Source organism: Limanda limanda, chromosome 21 (genome assembly GCF_963576545.1).
Source record: "Limanda limanda chromosome 21, fLimLim1.1, whole genome shotgun sequence".
NCBI classification, from domain to species: domain Eukaryota; kingdom Metazoa; phylum Chordata; class Actinopteri; order Pleuronectiformes; family Pleuronectidae; genus Limanda; species Limanda limanda.
The window spans coordinates 10,163,304-10,177,386 of record NC_083656.1 but is presented as its reverse complement, the minus strand read 5'-3'; the positions used below and the strand labels follow the sequence as shown (position 1 = coordinate 10,177,386).

The following is a 14,083-nucleotide window of genomic DNA, read 5'->3' as shown; positions in this document are numbered from 1 at the left end:
CACAACCTAAATTAACCACTCTGCAAACATCTATTGTCTAATTGTGCGGTTTGACTCGTCATTACACACTTGTATCCAAAACACAATTTTTCTTCAGCACTTACGAGAAGAGTTTCCTGCACCAGAATGCGACCCCGGGCCACAGCTCTCTGAGGAGGACAGCCCGGGACAGGTTGGCTTTAATATCTGCCAAAAGCTCCGTGGCCTCCCGGTCCAAGCGGCCAGAGTAAGGCAGCAGGCGGTTGTACACAATCTCCTTCTGGGGGATGAACCCAGCCATATCCCCTTCCTCGGTCATATCCCAGTCAGGCAGGTCGCTCTTCTGCAGCTGTTGTAATGATAATAATTATTTGAAACCAAAAAAATAAGAGGGTTCTGGCCCTTCGGGCTCGAACCCTGACGAGTGCTTTCCTCTTGACTTAATGGATGTTGTGTCTTCTGGGAAGTGCGCCGCTGAACTTAGTGGCCATAATCCGCTGTGTGCAAGCGGAAGGAGGCTGATCACAGGGGGAAAGTGTGTCACGCTAATTGAGCTGCAAAAGCCCTGAGGCCACAGAGACAGGCCAGTGTCAGAGTGCTGCGTCACCTCCTCACTCAACACCTCAGCCATACACACCTGAACCCGGGCCACAGGGCTCACGGGCCGGTTGTGACGCAAGGTGGGAGGTCGAGGAGGTAAAAAATGAGAAGCTCCCAGGTTGCAACGGGGGATTAAGGGGTGTTTTTTATACTTTGATTTCACCTCCATTGAGTGTAATAAGTGAAGGCTTTGATATATGAAGGCTTTCATTTGTGGTGGAAACCTGGAAGGCATCAATAATGGACTACAAATCCCAGAGGCGCTGTAAGAGTGCGTGCTGCGAGCTAATCTGCAGAATATTAGAACGATCTCATAACTGGATTAATGCTTCTCTCCTGTTCTACTGACTCACAGTGGCTGTTAATGGAATAAATAAATAGGTCTGTCTATCTATCCATCGACCTACCTACCTACCTACCTATTTTCCTACTTACCTATCTAACTACCTATTTTCCTACCGTAATACCTACCTACCCAGCTGCTAACCAAAATGTACCAGTAAATTGTCTAATTAAATTAGAATCCCAAATAAAAACTCCTGGTCATACTGTCTTGACGCCTTTGTCCTCTAAGTCCAGCTCTCTTGCGTTACTGTGCACCCTTCCATGTAAATCCTTTTACTTTAAGCCCATGTAAGTCTCTGACCACTACATACTTAGAGCGGTGCAGGATAACGTCAGGCCTGACTATAGCAGCACTGAGGCTTCTGCGCACACAGTGAGGGCTTAGACAGCATAAAGCCATTTGACTTTGTTGCTCTGGGTGCCTGAGGAGAAATGGGGGCAATTGTGACTGCGACTCTACCTCAGCCTGTTTCATTAAGTGCCTTCACGGTTGCTTTGGCAGGTTGGACTATACAGCCCATGATGGTACCCTGCACCCTTTAGTCAGTCAGTTTCACATTTCTGAGCAGAGTGCCCTCCATGAAATGATTTCCTCTCTATTAACACAGGGAAGGACAGAACAGACTGTGCCTTCCACAAGACATATCAGTCCAAAGTGTCACGTTGGACTTTGACGAGCAATCTCGCCTGACTCTTAACCTGTTATATCCCCTCAGGACTTATTACTTTTGCACCTTTTCTGACCCTCAAAGCAAAAGCTGCAGCTGCTGCCACTGTCTTTAATGCTAAACCACGTACACATCGGTGGAGGTTCCTGTTTGTTCTTCGTTGTGGTGTTTAGACAGAGAATTTGTTGGAATTTGTGTTTGTTCAAGGGTTTAATGGTGTTTATATGGGCACATGCGCTTGCATGTGTGTGCACGCATGTGTGCACACATCTGTGAGAATCATTATTCCACAAGTGGAGTCCACAGATGGAAAATATGATTCAAGATGATGATGCCTCTTTGACACAGCAGGGAGAAGACCCAACAGAGAGAGAGCGAGACAGAGAGAGGGAGGAAAGTGATGGAGGTAGGAGAGGGAGAGAGAGAGAGAGAGAGAGAGAGAGAGAGAGAGAGAGAGAGAGAGAGAGAGAGAGAGAGAGAGAGAGAGAGAGAGAGAGAGAAATGATGATCCCAATGGAAGTTGACGTTTTTGTATTCCATCAGCTTGCTCATCTTTAGCCCACAATTTTCAGAGGAAATCAACAGAGTCGGAAAAACACACTCACAAACACACACATCAAGCCTCTCGTTTCACCAGTGATATACAAGGGTGCCAGTTTTCTTTCTCCTAAAATATTGGAAAACTCCTGCCGCCAATAAGTGTGTGCCTGTGTGTGTGATTAAGTTTGGAGGGTGAAGAGTGTAAATGATTTGTCTGGGAAACCTGCAATGAGATGTCAGCACTCACACACTGACACACGCATGCACACACACACAAGTTTCTTTCCATCCAGCTGGGTTTCTCGATGGGAGATATGCAATCCAGTTCCTCGCCAGACAGACGGGTAATATATGGCCCCCGCTCCTGCCTCACACAGACACACACACACACACACACACACACACGTATACACATGCAGACACACACTCTCAAACAAATACTTAACCACATTAGACTTTTCTACAGAACTAACAGAGGACGGCTCTGCATGTTCTCCACTCAGATTCCTCCCTCACCAGCCTCTTCCCTGTTTCTTTTGGATGCCTCAACGACAAATTGTTGAGGAAGATGCGCTGGTGAATCTCGGTCCTGATGCCAAGGTAAGAAGGAAACAAGGAGACAAGGGAATAAGGAAGAGGAAAAGGAGACAGACTTTCCATCACAGCCCCTGTGGAGCTGCAGCAGGGACGAGCAGACCAGCTGTGATTTCTAGTCCTGGGGAAAGGCAGAGCTGTGAGAAGAACCCAGGTACGCAAGGTTGATTCCCTGCTTATTTTCTTTCATCTCTTTCAGTCCTGCTTGTATTGCAACTATACTATAGCAGTATGGTTGCTATATTTCCTGATGAATACATATATGATTTATGTATGAACAGGAATGAGTCCACTGAGGGGTTTCTCCTGGCTTTTGATGTTCCTCTATGCAGGTAACACAAACTGCTTTAACATGTGTATTTGCTAAAAAAAACACACACCATCTACCTGCATGTGATTTATGCACAGATGCATTTTCTATCTGTCTATATCATTAACGCATACTCAAGTTTGAAACCTACCACACATACACCCTTTCCTCCTGTGTAGGTGTAGGCGGTGCAAAGGTCGACAATGTGTCGTCGCAAACCTGTCGTCATCCGTGTGACGAGCTGGTGGGGGTGCTGACGGAGATCCACGGCCTGCGCATTGTGACCGGCAACCTGCTGGAAGACCTGGAGAGAGTAGTGAGACAAACAAATACTTTCAGTTTTGATGACGCATGGGCTAGAAACCAGATGTTAAAGCATAAGAAAGAAAAAAAAAATGGTTTAGATGTATTTAATCTTCCTGTTTGTTAAGATTAACATTTTAAGAAACAATTGCATTATTATTTAATAATTGGAGACATTCACAAAAACATTGTCTGCGTAAAAGCATTTTTTTGAATGCTCTTTTCATTAAATGGGACGCTGTGGAGTCTTGTGTGAAAAATCTCTGCGACAAACCAACAGGGAGCAGCTTCCAGTAAAAGTGGAACAAGCAGCTATTTTTTTCTGGCAGGAAGCTTTGTGGTTTGTGGTAAATTTCATGGTCGTTTTTGGATGCAGGAAGAATACATCCAGTGTTAAAATGTTGGCTACTTATCACACCACCTTTCTGACCTACACCAGCAGGTCCCTGTGTATGAATGCAGGATACATCTAGATACAAACACAGATAAACACGTTGTGATCCAAAACGCTGTGTTTTTGTGTTCACAGACTAAAGAAAATGAAGAGATGCGCATAACTTTGGATGAGCTGAGCAACAGCAGCAGCAGCAGCATCAGCAGTTACATCAGCAAGAGTGACATCAGAAGCATCAGTGGCGATGGCGATGGCGGCGGCGGCGGTGATGACAGTGATCTTGACAGGGACAGAGACGGCGAGCTCTGGTGTTTGCAGGACGGACGAGTGTACGAGCAGGGAGAGGACTGGGAGGTTGACAGCTGCACCTCCTGTACATGTCGGGTCTGTGTTGAACAAATCTGATGAAACTATGACATATTAGCAGTGAGGTGTACCCACAAGAGTGCACAGAGCAATTCTTTGATTGAGTCTAAGATCTGTCATCTGAGCGCAGGCTGTAACCTCATTTAACTCTGTTTGTGGCCAAGAGTCAAGTCTCATGTCATTCTCGTTTTTGGATTTTACATCTCCCATCAGTCAAGTCAAATTCTTCCTTGTTTTGTGGGCTTTCGTCCTGAATCTATTTTTTTCAGTCAGAAAACTTGAAGCAGCAGAACACTCCAACCTAAGCATGTCTCTTATATTTGATTTAAACCTCGCCAGAATGTTTAAGTCTCAACTTTTGAAGTAAGATCCTTGAACAAAAAGAGTCAGAATCCTACGTCTCAAGTCTCCGTCTCTGATGCAACCTATAACCCTTAAAGAAATCATTTTAAATTCGGGAAACTTGCCAACCAACTCAGCAGTTCTTCATTGCCCATTTACTTCTTAATACTTCTCAGTTATTCCCACCTACACTCAAGACAGATTGTAGATCGTTTTTTCCCCACCTGTTACGATCTTCTTGCTCGCCAGGTTCATTTGAGTCCTTCCAAGTATGAGCTGTCACACCACAGGTAGGGGACCATTAACTTAACTTAGCATAAAGTCTGCAAAGAGGGGGGAAACAGCTGGCCTGGCTCTGATCAGGGGTAAAAACAAACTACCACATCCAGGAAATCAGCGCTCCGGCCAAGAAATATTCTGGCTTACAGTCTTTAATGTGCGTGAGCTTTAGAGGTGGTGAGAAGGACATGGTTTGTTTAACTTAGCTTTAAGACTAAAAACCAATGGAGAAACAGCTTCTTTGTCTTTGAAGTGAAAAAAAAAATCCACCTCGTAAAACTCAAATTTATCTGTTTCTTGTTTTATCCATACAGAAACCTTGAAAAAACAACTTGTGCGTCTATGGCCCATTGAGTGCCAGACTATTTCACAGCTGAGAGCTATGAGCTAAGTTGGACAAAGTCTGTCTAGTTATTTTCCCATGATTCTTAATGCTAAGCTTATGGTTTCTTGGCTCTAGCATATATAATGAAATATATAACACATTTGAGAGTGGCATCAATCTTCTGGTCTAATTCTCAACTAGAAAGGGAATAAACTTAATTCCCAACAAGACAAATTAATCCATTGAACACATATTTACAAGTTGGGGGAGTTTCACCTTTATCCAATGTAGTTTAATTTATTTCCAGAACTGCTTGTGTTGGCCTCTATATATACGTTACGCTTGATTTCTGTTTCTCTTTGTAAAATGACATTAGTTTTGTTGTAGATCGATTGGCAGAGTAACTGAATCGATGAGTCAAACCTTTCCTCTGCAAGGACTGGCATCTAGGAAAAACATCTGGTTCAAATATCACGGTATAGCCATATCGACTATATTGTTACAACTAATTGGTCATGACTCTTCTTTCCCTTATTAAGGATGGAGAGGTGGTGTGTCAGCAGGTGTCGTGCCCTCCTGTTTTCTGCGTCCACACCTCCTTTATTGATGGAGGTTGCTGCCCTGTCTGTGTCGGTAAGTGTGATTTGCCAGCAACTATTATTGAAGCGTGATAAGATCATTAAGTGGGATGCAAGTCCAGCAACAGCGCACATGTGCCCATGTGTATAAAGATAACGAAGACGGCTGGTCCCCCTGGTCTGAGTGGACTCACTGTTCTGTCACCTGTGGACGTGGAGGGCAGCAAAGAGGCCGATCATGCAACGGCATCATGCCGTCCTGTGCCGGCCCATCGGTTCAAACACGCAGCTGCATGCTGATGAAATGTGACCGCAAGGGTAGGACATGTGGAGACTTAATTTATCGTTTCTTGTATTTATTGGGCCCAACCAATCCAAGGGTACGAGCAGAGAGATGAAACCTTCTGCTCTTTTGGACTAAAGACATAATCATAATTGGAAACATGATGTTTTAGTTGAATAGTTGAAAAATCGGCTTACAGTCTTTATGTGCACGTTTCATGTCTAGTGCGTGCTGACGGGAACTGGGGCCTTTGGTCTCCTTGGTCCCCTTGTACAACGACATGCGGAGAGGGAAGCATTACACGGGTACGTCTGTGCAACAACCCTCCACCACACAAGGGGGCCAGAGGGTGCTCAGGCGGTGCCATGGAGACACGACCTTGCAACAACACACTCTGCGCCAGTGAGTACAGGAGTGCCAATGCACAACCTCCGCACATGAGCACTGTGGTGCTTAACTGCCTTGAAACTAAACGATGTGTTTACATGTGTAGTTGCTGGAGGCTGGGCCACCTGGTCTGAATGGTCATTGTGCTCAGAGTCTTGTGGGGGAGGTCTTTCAAGTCGCCAGAGAGCGTGCTTGAACCCTGCCCCTCAGAATGGTGGGAAGACTTGTGCTGGAGACGCTGTGGACTATGAGTCTTGTAACAAACAACCATGTCCTATAGGTAAACTAAACCATGTCCACAAATCTCAGGCTGTAGTTGTGATAGCAGATATTATTCTACAAATTAGCGAAACTAATCCACTCTGCCTTTATTCAATTATTGAGGCTTGGGGCAGAATAAATGAATCAAAAGAGGATTTCCATTGACCCAAACAGACAAATTGAATTAATGTGCACCCACTTGTGTGTTTGTTTTCAGACATGTGCTTGCTGTCAAGTCCATGTTTTCCTGGTGTGGCGTGCACATCACATACTGATGGATCCTGGGAGTGTGAAGGCTGTCCAGTGGGTTTAAATGGCAATGGTTCTCACTGTGAAGATGAAAATGAGGTAATAAACAAATATCTGGTTGTAACTCGGAAGTGAGAATCTATCCCTTGGGCAGGGACATGATCAGACTATAGGAAAATGGTGTGAGACGACAAACACCAGGAGAAAAGCCACACAGACACAGGGAGAATATGCAAGTGCAAACAGAACGACTCATGTGAAACAGAATTCGAACTGAGAACTAAAAGACTATTGTGTTATTAGGGATGTCATTGTCTTTTGAAAGTCCACCACTGTGGTCTAGACTAATATGTATCTCTCAACATACACTTTCATGATCTTTTAATAGACCTTAATAGATCCCAGAGGAAGAACCCCAATGTCTTTGAGGATTCCTTCACATTTCCTGTCATGCCACCACGCGGTGGACATTTCTGGTTTTCAGTAAAATGTCTCAAAATTGATTCGATGAATCGCCACACCCTTTTATCATTTTGGCACTTCTTGCAAGTTGTAAAAGACCCAAATCATATATACTGTGTTTGTCAAATTAAACATCTAATCTATGACTCTGTAGTCTGATCCTGGCAGGAACTTCCTTCTGTACACAACACCTGTCACACAGTTGTACATTATCTGAACATGTTTTATCTATCTCTTCAGTGTGAAGTGGAGGGTGTGTGTGTTACAGAGTGTGTCAACACAGACCCAGGGTTTTACTGCCTGCCCTGTCCTCCTCGTTATAAAGGCACACAGCCATATGGCCTCGGACTGCAGGAAGCCCAGAAAACCAGACAGGCATGTTTTACTCTTTGAGCCTTATTTTGTGATATTTTATATATGTTTTGTATGAACTACTTTCTTTGCTTGTGTAATCTCAGTTGCTTGTTTTTTGTTGTAGGTGTGTGAACCATACAATCCTTGCAAAGACAAGACACACACCTGCCACAAGTATGCTGTATGTGTGTACCTGGGTCTGGCATCGGAGGTCTTGTACAAGTGTGGGTGCGCCACTGGGTTTGCAGGCGACGGGTTTTTGTGTGGCGAAGACTCGGACCTGGACGGATGGCCCAACAACAAATTGACCTGCAAGCAAAACGCGACCTATCACTGTCAAAAGGTAAAAAACAGAAACACCACAATTTAAATATCACAGATTTTGAAGCTGTTTTTTGGTTGGATTAGCTTCCACTTAACTTGAGTTGTGATTGGCTGCAGGACAACTGCCCCAGGCTACCGAACTCTGGCCAGGAAGACCTGGACAGGGACGGACAGGGAGACGCCTGTGATTCTGATGATGACAACGATGGCATCATAGATGAGAGGGTGGGTTTACAGTTGAGATTAACTTTCAGGATACCATGTCTTAAAAAACAGGTGTATATTGACATCTCTGTGTTTGAATGCATGGTTGAATGACTGTGTTACTGTCTGACACAGGACAATTGCCCACTGGTGTACAACCCTCGGCAGTACGATTCTGACAGAGACGGGGTCGGGGACAGCTGTGACAACTGTGCGTTTGATAGCAACTCACTGCAGGCAGACACCGATGGCAACGGAGAGGGAGATGCCTGCAGCATTGACATAGATGGAGATGGTAGGAGCTACTCACCGAACCGTGGAATATATTACTTACTTTTAGATACTTATCCAGTGTTTTGTTGCACCCTTTCCTCTATTTAACAAAATAACAACATTACATTACCCAAAACTTAGGCTTATTTCTTCTTTCCACTGAAAAACCTAATCGTTCCCTGCAGTCTTGTTTTTTAATCTAGTGTAGTTACCTTTGAATATCAGTTGGAGCAAGTTAACTACTTTAAATAACTAACTCGACAAAAGTGCCTTGAGATGATGGAGAGGGGAAACAACTGTCTATGTGTAAACAATAAATAATGAATGTCCAAAAAGTAATAAAGATGTGCATTTTAAAAAGTGGCTTTAGCCTACTGTTAAATCATTATATATGGATTCAATTAGATTTACCAAACCACAGTTTAGATTTATATTGGTTAATGTGTCTTTTTAATGTGTAATAAAATGGTAAGAGCCACATAAAATGCATCTCACCTGCAGTGTGTGTGTGTGTCACGCTTTCTTCAGAGGTTCTGAATGACCGCGACAACTGTCCCTTAGTCTACAACACTGACCAGAGGGACACAGACCTGGATGGTGTCGGAGACCAGTGTGACAACTGTCCCCTACTACACAACCCACTGCAGGTCCCTGAAAACACACACAAATAAAAACTTACTGTATTCTTTACTCGTATGCTTTGTTCAGAAGCATACGAGTAAAGCATACAGTGATATGTGGTTTAACACTGTTTCAACCAAGAAAACCCCCCCGCAGAAACACTAATGACATTAACCTTTACATATATTCTGTGGTTTCAACATATACAATATATTCTAAGTTTGTGTTTGTGTGTGTGGGAGCAGCTTGACTCTGACAGTGACCTAGTGGGGGACATGTGCGACGACAACGATGACATTGATGAGGACGGCCTCCAAAACTCTCTAGACAACTGTCCCTACATCGCCAATAGCAATCAGGCCGACCATGATAAGGACGGGAAGGGAGACGCCTGTGACCACGACGATGACAACGACGGTATCCCTGACGACCGGGACAACTGCCGACTAGTGCCCAACACAGACCAGCTGGACTTGAATGGTCAGTGTTGTTTTAGGTTTTAAAAGGTAGTAAGGGCATCACTTGCAGAAACCTAAACCTAATCTTCTGAAACTCCATTAACAGAACTGACACCACCTCTAATTTCATGATAGAAATGCTAATTATTGCAATATCTCATCCAGTTATTTTTCGTCAACACCTTGGTTTTCACACTCAAACTCTCTATTCCTCTCTCTCGCTCTCTCTCGCTCAGGTGATGGCAGCGGAGATGCATGTTTTGACGACTTTGACAATGACAGTGTTCCAGATGCGCTGGATCCGTGTCCACTGAACCAAGACATTAGCTCTATAGACTTCAGGAGGTTTCAGGTTGTTTTGTTGGACCCGAAAGGCACAACGCAGTCTGACCCCTTCTGGGTGATCCGCAGCCAGGGCACAGAGCTGCTGCAGACAGCAAACTCCGATCCAGGCATCGCTTTAGGTCAGATTGCTCATGATTGCAGAAAAATCGAAAACCCATTCCAAGAATAATGATGGAGTGTTAAAAACAAAATGTCCCCTTGGTTACAGGATACGACAAGTTCAGTGCTGTGGACTTCAGCGCAACGTTTTATGTGAACACCAACCGAGATGACGACTACGCAGGCATTGTGTTCGCCTACCAGTCCAGTCAACGCTTCTACGTGGTCATGTGGAAACAGGTGACTGGACCTCCAATCCCTTCAATAATATCTACAATTAATATATCACACTTTGCACTGTCTACTACTGTATATACATCAACTTAACCGGCACACTTCTTTATCCTCCATGTTCTTCAGGTGACTCAGGCCTATTGGGAGAAAAAGCCGTCCAAAGCTTTTGGAACAGCGGGAGTCTCCATTAAACTGGTCAATTCCACCACAGGGCCAGGGGAGTATCTCCGCAATGCCCTCTGGCACACCGGAAATACCAGACACCAGGCAATTCTGTCCCTTTTTATTTTACAGTATTCTGCTCACTATAAACCACAGTAAAGTTAGCTTTAGAAGCGGCAGACCCTCCCTTAAATAACCCTGAACACATCATGCTTTGTTAGGCCGACACATCAGACACTTAAAGACATGATTCTTGCCTCTTCTGACGTCTGCGTGTGTCTCTTTCAGGTCAGAACACTGTGGCATGACCCCAATAAAACTGGCTGGAAGGACTTCACAGCCTATCGCATGCACCTTACCCACAGACCCAAGACGGGGTTCATCAGGTACAAAGACAGTCACAGTAACATCATCATACGGTAGAAGGTGTCATTTCTACCACTGGATGTTGCACGGCATGATTAGTATTAGCAATATTAAGGTGAATTTACTTAATTGAGTGACTAGATAAATTATTATTATTTACTTATTCTTATTAAATTCATTGTGCCAGAACCACAGGTATTACTGCAAGTGTCTGCAGGGAGATTTTCATCATTTAATGAAGTAAACAAAACGAATGAAAGGTAAAATGAGATTTGAACAAAATGAGGAAAAGAACATACCAAAAAAAGTGGCCTTTTCCTCTAAATAACACATTTGGGGCTGAGTCAATACCGGCTCAGGCTATGTGGTTTTTCATGGGGCAACAATCTGCTGAGTAACCTCTTAAATCTGTGAAAATCACATTCAGTATCACCCTTGAAGGAATAATTCATCCTCAGATGTCCTTATGCTCAGGGATATCATCAATCTCCCAGAGTTATTTTATGATAACAGTGTGATTCACTCTCTTCGTTGTACCCAGTTCTCCTCAACCTGTCACATCTACTTCTGCTTAGTTGCACCTCCCACTAATGGACTTTGAAAACAAAAAAAGGCCTCCAAGCAATAAGTTTCCTTTGCTCTATGCTGTTTATGTGTGTGTGGTTTTAGAGAACAACAGCATGGCTAAAGCTTTGCTTCCAAGCTGAGAGTGAGGCGGAATGAGAACAACACTGTTATGAGCCAAGTGCAATTGTTCTGGTACCTTTAAAGAAGGCCATCTTTGAAGACGCAAGCATTAGCTATGCTGCATTCTGGGAACTGAACAGTTGCTCTGTAAGACTGCTTGATTCTTGAATGGGAGACTAAAAAGAAGCTCTTTGATTGTGAAGGACACACACACGTCAATATTTCTGATGGGTGCTACAAAGATCCATTGTAAGTGCTTTAAATGCATCTCCTCACTATTATCCACCTGCAGGGCCGGCCCAAACCTTTATGGAGCCCCAAGCAGAATTTGATTTGAGGGTCCACACAGCCTCAGTGCCTTTAAATACTGTCAGCGCTGCATCATTACCACATTTACTATGAATTTAATACATCCATAATCAGTTTTATTAGCTGTAACTGTGTTGCTCTAACAGAGACAGCAGGAGTTAATTAAACCTGAAATATTAGCTGTCAGCTTATTCACATAATATTGCGTTAGTTTGATTACAATTGACACAGATATCAGGGGCCCCTATCAAGCACTAATGCTTTGATCCACTGAAATAGATGATAAATGGGTAGCTGACGACCTACAATAACAATTTATTTGTAAAAGACCATTTTAAAAGCAAAAATACATATAATTATATATAGTGAAATCTGTGATAGCTTATAGTTTTATTGTATTTTATGGGAAAGCAAAGTCTAAAACTGTTGTGTCCTCTAATTCAGGGTGGTGGTGTATGAGGGCAGGGAGATTTTGACCGACTCAGGGGCAGTGTACGACCACACCCTGGCTGGAGGCCGACTGGGACTGTTTGTCTTCTCACAGGAACACGTAATCTTCTCGGACCTCAGATACGAGTGCAGAGGTGAGACAACAAAACATTTCTCCTGTCCACTGCTCAGTGGTGAAGGAAAAGTACTCAGATCTTTCACTTTATAGATTTACCATTAATATATAAATATAAAGTAGCATAAAATTTAAATTCACAGGTAAAATATAGATGCCTTTAGTACAGTCCTTGAGTAATTGTCGTTAGTTACTGTCACTCATTTGTATCATATAAGATGACTTCTGATGACCTTATGTAATATCTTGTTTTCCCTCAGATAACTGAGTTATATTTGCCGGGATATTCAGGAAACTCTACAACAAACCACATTTATTTTAGAAAATCCACTGAGAACGGGAGGATGCACCAGACCCAGCCAAGCCTAACAGCTAATGTCATCATCTATCAGCTTTTTATGCAACAGCCATTATTTCAGACTGTCTCATTCAGCGCCTCATAATGACAGTAACTTCTTATTGCTTTTAATTCCTGCTTTCCTTAAGGTTGTAAATAATTATTTATTGCCAGATACCCGACATGTGAGGATAAACTGATGAAGTAAATAGAGCTGATGTCTGGTAATTTATCAATAAAATATTTGTAATCCAATCGTTTATTTTCTGATGACGCCGGTACAGTGTGATTGTGTAACTGTGGTCTCTAGCGGCTTCTAGTGGTGGAAGCAATCATCACAAGTGATGCATGGGAAACAAAGCATTAGAGATGTCCTCATAAGTGTACTTAAATATTGGAGTTGATTTAAGGTGAAGCTAGATTGAAGTACTTAATAGGATACTTAAAAGGTACAGTATTTGAGAAAATGTGCCTAGTTACGTCACACGTTTGGATAAAGTAACTATAGGTAACTGTTATATTTAAGCTTGGTCAGACTGATTTATATAACAACAATAATACAAAATAATGGTAATATATATACATTTTATAATATTATTATTAATGATAGCAGAACCAATGAATACGAGCAGAAATGGTCATAATAAAAATGCTGATACTATATAAGAGGCTAATGTATCAACAACAATAAATTAGACAAGAAATGATCCTACCACTACAACAAATTACGACTAATAATAATTTCCATACTAACAGTAGGGTCAACACTACTTCAAAAGCCATGCTTGTATTTACTTAGTTTTATCGTTGTGTGGTTTTATTTTTATGTGTTATCATTATTGATTCATAGTTTAGATTCTAAAGTGATAAATCTGTGTCTCCGAAGAAATCCGACCTTGAGCCTCCCGAAGAATGGAGAGCCTGCTTTGTTATGACTCCAAACACCAAACCTGTTGAACCTGTTGGAAAAGGCCGCTGACGCACACACACACACACACACACACACACACACACACACACACACACACACACACACACACACACACACACACACACACACACGTATACACACATGAGTTGCCATAGTCACATTCTGGGACTTCATGTAGTCTCACATTCCTTTCCAGAGACTGTTATCAATATCTGAACCATATTATTGATCCCAAACAGCTTTTGTCTCCAACTCAGGGATTTTTAGCCACAGGTACACACACACACACGCACACGCACACGCACACACACACACACACACACACACACACACACACACACACAAACACACACACACACACACACACACACAAACACACACACACACACACACACACACACACACACACACACTTATACACACGTGAGTTGCCATAGTCACATTCTGGGACTTCATATAGTCTCACATTCCTTTCCAGAGACTGTAATCAATATCTGAACCATATTCTTGATCCCAAACAGCTTCTGACTCCAATTCAGGGAGTTTTAG

At 43.0% G+C, this 14,083-nt stretch overlaps 2 protein-coding genes across 2 annotated transcripts in view; one reads left to right on the top strand and one right to left on the bottom strand.

Annotated features, from left to right (window-relative positions):
- LOC133027972 (proteasome activator complex subunit 4B-like) overlaps positions 1-298 on the bottom strand; it is a 34,830-nt gene extending 34,532 nt beyond the window's left edge. Inside the window, exon 1 of the mRNA XM_061095156.1 lies at positions 105-298. Coding sequence (XP_060951139.1) covers positions 105-298 — 194 coding nt within the window. The remainder of the gene's footprint in view (positions 1-104) is intronic.
- A 2,711-nt stretch (positions 299-3,009) lies between these two features.
- On the top strand, positions 3,010-12,534 carry LOC133028229 (thrombospondin-2-like). The gene is made up of 20 exons (XM_061095422.1): positions 3,010-3,058; positions 3,222-3,352; positions 3,869-4,117; positions 5,585-5,678; positions 5,777-5,941; positions 6,132-6,308; positions 6,400-6,573; positions 6,772-6,902; positions 7,506-7,640; positions 7,744-7,962; positions 8,061-8,168; positions 8,283-8,442; positions 8,949-9,067; positions 9,287-9,521; positions 9,736-9,963; positions 10,053-10,183; positions 10,304-10,444; positions 10,628-10,725; positions 12,146-12,285; positions 12,527-12,534. The coding sequence occupies exons 1-20, from the start codon at positions 3,010-3,012 to the stop codon at positions 12,532-12,534; spliced, it is 2,892 nt and encodes a 963-aa protein (XP_060951405.1).
- The last annotated feature ends 1,549 nt before the right edge of the window (positions 12,535-14,083 follow it).